The sequence below is a fragment of the Musa acuminata genome, chromosome BXJ1-6 (genome assembly GCF_036884655.1).
Source record: "Musa acuminata AAA Group cultivar baxijiao chromosome BXJ1-6, Cavendish_Baxijiao_AAA, whole genome shotgun sequence".
Taxonomy (NCBI): Eukaryota; Viridiplantae; Streptophyta; class Magnoliopsida; order Zingiberales; family Musaceae; genus Musa; species Musa acuminata.
Genome location: NC_088332.1, coordinates 15412167 through 15421871, shown reverse-complemented (window position 1 = coordinate 15421871; position 9705 = coordinate 15412167). Strand labels below are relative to the sequence as shown.

The 9705-nt window shown below is 36.2% G+C and overlaps 1 protein-coding gene across 2 annotated transcripts; it reads left to right on the top strand.

Annotated features, from left to right (window-relative positions):
* Window positions 1–253: 253 nt before the first annotated feature.
* Window positions 254–8799, top strand: LOC103988159 (transmembrane 9 superfamily member 1). Of its 2 annotated transcripts, XM_009406701.3 has the most exons (12): window positions 255–446; window positions 3903–4095; window positions 4208–4312; window positions 4475–4492; window positions 4571–4659; window positions 4738–4890; window positions 5098–5232; window positions 5404–5570; window positions 7165–7259; window positions 7401–7774; window positions 8023–8296; window positions 8391–8799. In XM_009406701.3, exons 1-12 carry the CDS (start codon window positions 351–353, stop codon window positions 8456–8458), a joined length of 1767 nt encoding a protein of 588 aa, XP_009404976.2. In that variant the 5' UTR covers window positions 255–350; the 3' UTR covers window positions 8459–8799. The 2 variants fall into 2 exon arrangements, with proteins under 2 accessions (XP_009404975.2, XP_009404976.2); XM_009406700.3 differs by having other exon boundaries at window positions 254–446; window positions 7165–7774.
* Window positions 8800–9705: the final 906 nt, after the last annotated feature.

The window sequence follows — 9705 nt, the reverse complement described above, 5'->3', positions numbered from 1 at the left end:
CTCACGAATGATACTGTTGTGTCCTCCAAGAGAGACCGTCGCCGACTTCGCTGCAATAACCCAATTAGTTTACACGGAAGAGTTTGCGTACTTCTTGTATTGACCCGTGCCTACCGCATTGACAGAAGAATAAACTCAGTTGGTGTGGGTCATTGATGATAACCAATACCGATGAAGGTAAGATTCAGGGGTACGTTCGCAGTGAGGTGAAACATATTTTAGTGCATTCCATTCCTCCAAATAAATCAAAAACCTCCCTCCGAATTCCCGTGTGCGGATAGAGGAGAGAGATCGAGAAGGGGCGGAAGGACCTCTTTCGCCCTCCGATCTCCGTAGATCCAGCCGCGAGGATGGTCCTCACCGCCCGATCCCTCGCCCCCCTCCTCCTCATCCTCCTCGTTGTAGCCGCCGCATCCCCGGCGTCCGCCTCGGAGTCCGACCATACGGTGCGCTTCTAGATCGTTCTTTAACCATGGATCTTGCCAATTGGAAACGCAGATGTTTAGAACCAATTTTCCTGTTTCGAATCGGTTACCCACGCTGCGTCTCCTGCCCAGCTTGATCCGTATTGGTCTTTCCTGTTAGTGCTTGCCACGGAATCACTCTAAGTGACGCAGATGGATCGATCTGTTGTTCCCGAGCATAAAATTGACCGTTTTGTTCATTACACTTAGATTTGTTCTTGATGCGACGGCAATAAAGTAGCTCTGTTGTATCTATTTAGCTCTTCTGTTCCGAGATTTTCGTGCTATAGATCTAAGATGCATATAGATTTTTGTTCTTTGAGATGATCTATTAATCATGTTTCGAACTGCCTTTGCATGATCTAACTTAGTTCACCTTTTCTTTTTATTTGGTTAAACTGACTAGAGAGAAGAACGTAATTGGTAATTGTGGTGTTTGGGAGAAATCACGGATGTGGATGATTTACACCTTAAGTGTCGAAGAACATTTACAGATGATCTATGTAGATAATCACAGTGAGAATTATACTCTAATGCACAAGGGGTTTTTCATGTATTCAAGAGAATCTAATTTCTCTCTTTATCACATTTAGCATGAGCTGAAGAAGAGCTCCCAGAAATTATAGCTTCTCTTTTTATTCTTGGATACGTATTGTTTATGATTTTTATCATCTCAATGGCAGTCATCAAGCTGCATGAAGACTGCTAGGACATATATTGAGGTCATTACACTCTGTGTTTGAATGGTAATGTTGTTTGGTCATGATTGTTTTCTTCAATTGTACTGACTGCACAGGATCTAGAACCTGTAATCTTTTAAGCTTTCTTTCTGAGTGATTTTTGAATCACCATAAAGTCAACTTTTGGAAAGCAGAGTCCTTTGTTGCCTCCATTGTCACTTTGTCTAAACTTTTTATTGGTTCTCGGTAACATCAGTTATCTATCATTTAGTTGCCTGGATATTGAACTTTTTAAGGACAAGCATACTAGGTTTTGCCAAATAATGGAAATTGATCCACATGATTGAACTGAATGATTCATACTTAGGATTTCTTCTCACTGTTAATGTTATTAGGATTCTTACTACCAATGCATGCTTCAATTGCCAGATCTCTTGCTCTAATTTTTGAAAAGCTGTTTTCTCAAGCCCTCGGTTATAAGTTGGAGGCTTTTCTTATGTTCATTATCGAGCTTGGAGAAACTTTGAATGGGGTTCTTCTATCACAAATTCTATGATATGTTTTGAAACGAGTTCATACATCGTTAAGTAAATGTCTGGACCTTATCACATGTACAGTTTGAAAAGCACCATTTTTAATATAAATCATTCAGTGACTGATATTTGATACAACACATCATGTGATGGCAAAGTAAAAAAAATATATTTAATAATGCTTTTGGTTTATCTTTAGCCATAGCACTACTACTTGCAACTTTTTCATATTGCAATAGAAATCAAAATTCAAAAACAAGGATAAAATCTAAAAACTTACCTATATAGAGAATGTTCAATGAAACAAGTGTCTGTGGCAAGAATAAGAATTGGCATGAATATTTGGTCAACTGGAGGTACCAAGTGTGGAAGAATGTGTTAGAGATGTAGGGTCAATTTATCATATGAAATGGAGAATCATTTGAGATATTTTGGTGATCTGCAAGGACAAATGATATGGCTGTGGTAAAGATATCTTAAAACTCAGGTGGGTTATGGTGGAATCAGAATGGAGGGAAATCTAACCTGGATGGAAGTTGTTAGAAATCTTTTTATATGCTTGTGATAGAACCAAGAGTAGTAATTTCATGCACCAGACCCATATTGGTACTGGACCTGTATTGGTCTTCAGCCAGACCGGTATGTATCAGTCGGTATGTGGTACATCGGTACATATCAAAACATAACATACTGGTTGGTACTTGGACAGGGTACATCGGTACGTACTGATGTTATGAAGACAAAGAAGTAGAAGAGGAAGACTAAGTGGAGGAAGAGGAGGAAGGAGGAGGAGGAAGGAAGAAAAGGAGGAGAAAGGAAGAATAGGGTAGTGGAGGAAGAGGAGGAAGAGGAAGGAGTGGAGGAAGAAGAAGTGGAGGAAGAAGTAGAGGAAGAAGGAAGAGGAAGAGGAAGAGGAGGAGGAAGTGTACCTGTCGGTGGCGCATAGCGTGCGACGGGCGGCAGGATGAGGAAAAAGGGCTCACGAACATGTTTATTAATTTTTTTTAAATGGTTCGATCCAGACTGTACGAAATAGGCCCATCCACATACCGGTTCATACCTAGTCAATACATATTGCCCGTGTCAAAGTGATTAAGGCAAAACATCAAACATTGGATAGAACCATTGGTAGCACTTATAGTGGTTCTATCATTGTGATTTAGACCTTCGGCAAGTGTACACATATTGCTAAGTATATATACAAAAATGAAAATTGGGCTTAAGCCCTTTTTTCCCATTGCCGATCCCGTTTATTTGGGTACCAGACCTGAAAGTATTGGAAGCATATTTGCCTTTAAAAATTAAGTGCAATTTTGTTTACATTGGCAAAGAGGAAGCAATTTTGCATTACATCAAACATACTCATCATTGTTTGAAGAGTTTCCTGAGCTCTATAATATGAGACTTAATTAGAATGGTGGCACAAATAATAAATGCAGCTACCTGGGTTGGGGTGTCTGTCCATTAGATTATTATCAGTTTATGGTGGAATGATGAAACAATTGTTTGATTTGTTTTCCTTTATTCTTTGTAAATCCACAGCTACATAAGGTCTATATATTTATGGTTTATTTAGCTAGGATATTGAAACTTTTAGATACTGTTCTCAACATGTTTGTTATAGATGGAACAAATATCAGATTTTCTTAGTTCTCACACAAATGACTCTAACACTATGCAAAAGTTTTCTCTGAGAAATTTCCTCACAGGAAAATGTACTCTCTTGTCAAATAGTACCTAATGCTGATATTCTGGTTTAATTTCATTTAATTTACCCTGAGTATTTCTAGTACTCATGTCAATCTAATCATGACCACTGTTTGAACTACTTTTCTTTACACCATAGATGCTGTGCTGTTTCTTTATAAAATCTCCAATTTTGTTACTCAAGTCATTCACTTTTATAAATAATCTCTATTGTTCACCTATTCATGTGACTGTACAAGTTTTTTTATACTGAATTCCGTTCTTGTATTATAAAAATGTGTCTCTAAAGCTGACCTCTTCTTTTAGAATCTTGATTTCTTGGTCAAGCTGTATCTATATTATCTCTGAAAAATCTCGTGTCAACATCATTGAAAGAATTTAGAGTATTTTTTGCTTCAATATATATATATATATATATATATATATATATATATGATTTGTTTTTTTGTATTATATTTAAGAAGAGATGCAATATTGCCTTCGCAAATTGTCTGATTTAGTTACATTTTATTTTGCAGTACCAAAACGATGACCATGTTACTCTTTGGGTAAACAAGGTTGGGCCATATAACAATCCTCAAGAGACATACAATTATTATATCCTTCCGTTTTGCCAACTACCAGGGAATGCTGCCCATAAGTGGGGTGGGCTCGGGGAGGTTCTAGGTGGTAATCAACTTGTTGATAGCCAGATTGAGATAAAGTTTCGAAGTACGTGGACTGTCTTTTAGATTTTTCTTTATTCCATGTACCATGAGAATAATATATGATTAAACGTAATTTTTTTAAGGTTAAAATTAATCTGTGATTTTGTTTCTTTCAGAAAATGTTGATAAGGCTTCTATCTGTGCTATTAATCTTGATGCTGCTAAGGTAAAACAATTCAAAGATGCAGTAGAGAGTTCGTATTGGTTTGAATTCTTCATTGGTATGTTGTGAACCATGTTATGTATTTAATTTTTTAAGATTTCTTAATTCTTACATAGTACAGTCTCCATTGATTGCTGATGTTTTGTTTCATATGCTTATCTGTTGATTTTCACTCTTCACTTTTCTTTGTCCCTGTTCCATGCCTACATGACGACTTCAGATGATTTGCCTCTATGGGGTATGTGTCTATCACATTTTTCTTGAAGGGGAGATATCTATGCTAATTCTTTTGTAACATACAACTACCAATATTCAGGTTTCATTGGGGAGACTGATAAGACCAATGAAAATCGACACTATCTTTTCACTCACAAGGATATTGTTGTAAAGTACAATGCTGATCAGGTTGGCAATTTTTTAGATGTTAAGGATCTCAAATAAATAGTCTCCATAATACTTTAACTCCTTATTAACTCCTTGCAGATTATTCATGTCAATCTCACCCAAGAATCTCCTAAACTCTTGGAAGCTGGCAAAAGCTTAGACATGACATACTCAGTGAAATGGATAGAAACTGATGTAAAATTTGCTCGACGTTTTGATGTATACTTGGATTATCCTTTCTTTGAGCACCAGGTACTTTTTCTTTCTCAAATTTGGGTCTCTGTCATGTGGAATGTAATTTATAATTGGAGTGCAATTCATAACTTAGATTCTGAAACATCATTTATTATGATGTCTTCATTTCCTTCCAGAAGCTTTTGCTAGTTTTGTTATAACATGTTTGAAAACTTATATTCTCTACTTACAACTATTGAACTGATTTGTGTTGACCATTTGCAGATTCACTGGTTTTCGATTTTCAATTCTTTCATGATGGTTATATTCCTCACTGGTCTTGTATCAATGATTTTGATGCGAACTCTTAGAAACGATTACGCAAAATATGCTCGTGAAGATGATGATTTGGAGACTCTGGTGAGTTTTTGATTGTGTTTAGTTACAGTTGCACTCAAGACTGTGTGCCTAGTTTACAATCCTTGAGGTGTCAATGAATTGTTTTATTTGTATATCCATGAGTAAGCCTGAAGACAGTTTTATACTTTTCATGGCAATTTATTGATTATTGTTTTTGTGCATAATTATTAGGAAAGAGATGCGAGTGAAGAGTCTGGATGGAAGCTTGTTCATGGTGATGTCTTTCGCCCCCCGTGTAATCTAGTTCTTCTTTCAGCAGTTGTTGGTACTGGTGCTCAGTTGGCTATGCTTGTCCTCTTGGTCATTTTGTTGGCAATAATCGGGATGTTGTATGTTGGGTACGTATTTGTCACTTTTTATCTTAATTTGTAGTTGAATGTTCCTTTTTTTATTGACTCTATGATTCTGATAACAAGTTTTGAAATTCTTATTGTGTTAAGCATATATTTTCAATCATGTTGTTTGCCCAAGTGAGAGTGGGATAACATATTGGAATTCTTACTATGTTATATTTTGGAATTTTTTTTCTATATTTTTGATATTGTAATGATATTTCTGTGTAATAATTGTTTTTTCCTTGTATCTGGATTCTTTATTAAAAATGTCCCTGTAAACGTATTTTTTCAATGTCTATATGAAAATTTTCATGCCAGTAATCCAGTAAATCTTTTGCTGATAAAGAACAGATTTTGACATAATTTCAGCAGCTGTTGGCTTTTAGAAAAAGAGAATCAATCACTAGATTATTAAACATATGACTTCCAAAAGTTAGATCTCTATGTATCTTAACCTTTAGAGGGCATGATTGAAGGCAGATTCTACTCAATCATTGATGGAATGTGTTTTTAGATGTGATGTTGAGAATATTCAAGGGTGAGATGTAGGAGTCCCAGATCACATAAATTATGTCAACAAGAACCCCTGAAAAGATGTCCTTGTCAAACACACAGTACCTGTTATCCACAGACCAATCAGAATCCCCTAGACTTCCAAAATAATATATACACATATACGACACAGGAGATTTCCTCAAACAAATCGGTAGTTGCATGTCAATATGTTGATGTTATTAACTATCAGGAACTAGGCTAATGATGAAAGAAGCGATCTGAAAATTAGAAAACATAGAGAAGCTATTGAATATTCTCTTCTCAATTGTCTCCACTCTGTGATAATACATGGTTATTGTCTGTTCAATTTTATGTTTCCATTTGTGTGCCTTTATCTTGATCTGCAGAGTTGATTGCTTGGAGACATACCTGAATTTGAGACTCATGCCCATGCAAACACCAAAGTTAAATTTAAAGAGTAAACAATAAATACTTTGTGTGAAAGGCTTGGTTTAACATTTTATCAAGATAGTCTTGAAACTTGTTTCTGTAAGATAGCCTTGAAAACAGTAAAAGAGTTGTAATTGGATTTTTCATCTTCTTTCCTACTTATTATAGGATGAGCTTGTGCTGCTTAATATGAAATCTCTAAACTATGGTATTCTTCATACATTTCCGAATACCATTGAAATACTTATACAGGTTTTTTAAGAATCATAGAGTGTTGGACTTGTTGCATTTGTTGCTTTGGCTGCTCCCTAGTAAATCTTGTCACTTAAGATGGGCTTCTTTTATTGATCATATGAGCTTAAGTTGTGAAGAAAAAACACAGATTATAAAATGAGCCTTTTCTAAGCCTATTTATGCCTCAGCTAAATCAATACCTTTTTCAAGGAATGACTTCTGGTTGCAGATTCTTTTGCACCCTGTTTACTAAACTTTGATCCATCAATCTGATGTTTTTTAATGCAAGTTGTGTCCTATTGTGGATCATTGTTTCTGTTTAGTTTTTTATCTCACCTTTTTTTCATTTTCCTCTAGTAACATATGTATCTTTCGTCATTGTTGATTCACTACCAAAAGTTAAATGTTCTTTGGCCAGGCGAGGAGCTATTGCTACTACTTTCATTGTGTGCTATGCTCTTACATCTTTCATTTCAGGCTATGTAAGTGGCGGTCTTTATTCACAAAATGGTGGTATGATTCTCAACAAGCTTCCCACTGTACAGTGTTCTCACGATATATATAGCATGATCTATTGTGTATTTCTTTGGTGTGATTGCTCATTCATCTTTGCTGCTGTTATTGTTTGTTTGATGCATGGCTTTCTTTTCTCAGGTAAAAGCTGGATAAAGTCGATGATCCTTGCTGCATCCTTGTTCCCATTTATGTGCTTTGGGATTGGCTTTATACTTAACACAATTGCTATCTTTTATGGTTCACTAGCTGCTATTCCATTTGGCACTATGGTAGTTGTGTTTATAATTTGGGCCTTCATCTCATTTCCACTGGCACTTCTTGGCACTGTTGTTGGTAGAAACTGGAGTGGTTCTCCAAACAATCCTTGCCGTGTGAAAACAATTCCTCGTCTGATTCCTGAAAAGAAATGGTATCTTACACCCTCCATAATCTCACTTATGGGCGGGTTGCTTCCTTTTGGTAGCATATTCATCGAGATGTATTTTGTCTTCACATCCTTTTGGAATTACAAGGTATCCCTTGCCTTAAGGTCTTTGTTTTCCATAGAAATAGATTATTATATCAACAATTGCTGTCTTATCTACTATTAGCTTTTGGTTACTTGTATATTTCAATTCTTATTGGTCTAGGCATCTGTTACTTGGACCATTTTATTTTGATTCTCCATGTTATCCAGATATTCATATGAATTAACTTGACCTCATCTGAGACCAATATATGAGTTGCTCTCAATCCTCTCTGCTACGGTCATATTTGTCAGGTGTACTATGTCTATGGATTCATGTTGCTGGTTTTCCTGATCCTAATCATCGTCACTATGTGTGTAACAATTGTTGGCACATACTTCTTGCTCAATGCTGAGAACTATCACTGGCAGTGGACTTCATTCTTCTCTGCCGCTTCAACAGCTGTGTATGTGTATCTCTACTCTGTGTATTACTACTACATGAAGACCAAGATGTCAGGCTTTTTCCAGACCAGCTTCTATTTTGGTTACACATTGATGTTTTGTTTGGGTTTAGGTATACTATGTGGTGAGTATTTGTTATTCAATCATCCGTCAGTTCTTACCTGTCAAGAGTTTTGCTCTTCCACTGTATTTAAAGTCGTGTTCACTTAAATTTGTAGGTGCTGTGGGATATCTCGGCTCTACCATGTTTGTGAGAAGGATATACAGAAACATCAAATGTGATTAGGTCCAGAATCAGGAGGCTCTGTGCACATCTAATAATACATCACCAAGAGAGACCAACCTGTTCTGTGTAAGATGTGAGTTGCTGATCAAAATTGATGGCCTTCTAAACATGGATGACACTGCTTTTGCTTGCTTCATATTTTTGCAACCTATCTGCCCTTTGTTTATTTTTCTGGATGTAGAGATGGTCTTCTTATACTAAATTTAGAGATACTGTCACGTCTAAAATCTTGTAGCAATCATAAAACTTATTAGTTATCTTTTGGGTTACTCAGGACTTGGAACCTTGTGACCCTTTGAACAAATGAATTCACAGATTAATAATGCTTTAGTCTTGATTTATATGTCTCTAAATATAGCTTGCATGTTGCTGATTAATTTGTACCACGACATGCCATTTCATGGCAAAACATGTTAAAAGATCCATCTATCTTAGGATCACAGCCTCCAATTCTAATATGTGCTGCTTTCTTATGGTCTCAAAAGTTTTCCAAATGATCCAAGCATGACACCATTTAGTATCAGGTCACACAGTTAACTTGACCCTTTAGATATGTCTAGAAAACATATAATGAAACTAGGGAATCTGTTCTTTCAGTGCAAACAAGTAAAACCTTCAACATGTTAAAGGAGACATTAGCCAGCCACATTTGTTTGAAGAGCCTGATCAATTTACTCCCCTGGCTTCTTTCTCTCCTTCTTAAGAAGGAGAAGATAAATGATCATTCTATTAATTCAAATGACGCTCCTGAAATAATTGCATGCGGTAGTTCAAACCTTTGAAAGGAAGGTCTACATGTTGGCCTACCAACCTAATATTGCATCCATCCACCGAACATGAAGAAATACTACAGGGATGCTAGTCCTCGTGACCAACCAAACGATCGGCATATGGTGGCATTATGTTTTCTTATTCTTTCCTTATCCAATTGTAAATCTTCTTCTACCTTGCACAGATGTGTAACTCATATAGAATTCAATCAAATATGTTGGTCGTCCCTTTCATCATCTATATTGAAATGGGTTGCCTCATCACGGAAGCTTTTTCCTTAGTCATTCCATGATTCAAGTGATGGGCCTCAACATATTGACTTGTAATAGAGCTTCCACAGTCTGGACAGCTCAAGATTGGTTTGATATTAATTCCATCACCATCATTATCATGATTTGAAGTGGCCAACGCAACATTGTCGCCTCTAACACGTATATTTATGTGGAGGAAAATAAAGATCTAATCCATTGTAGAAT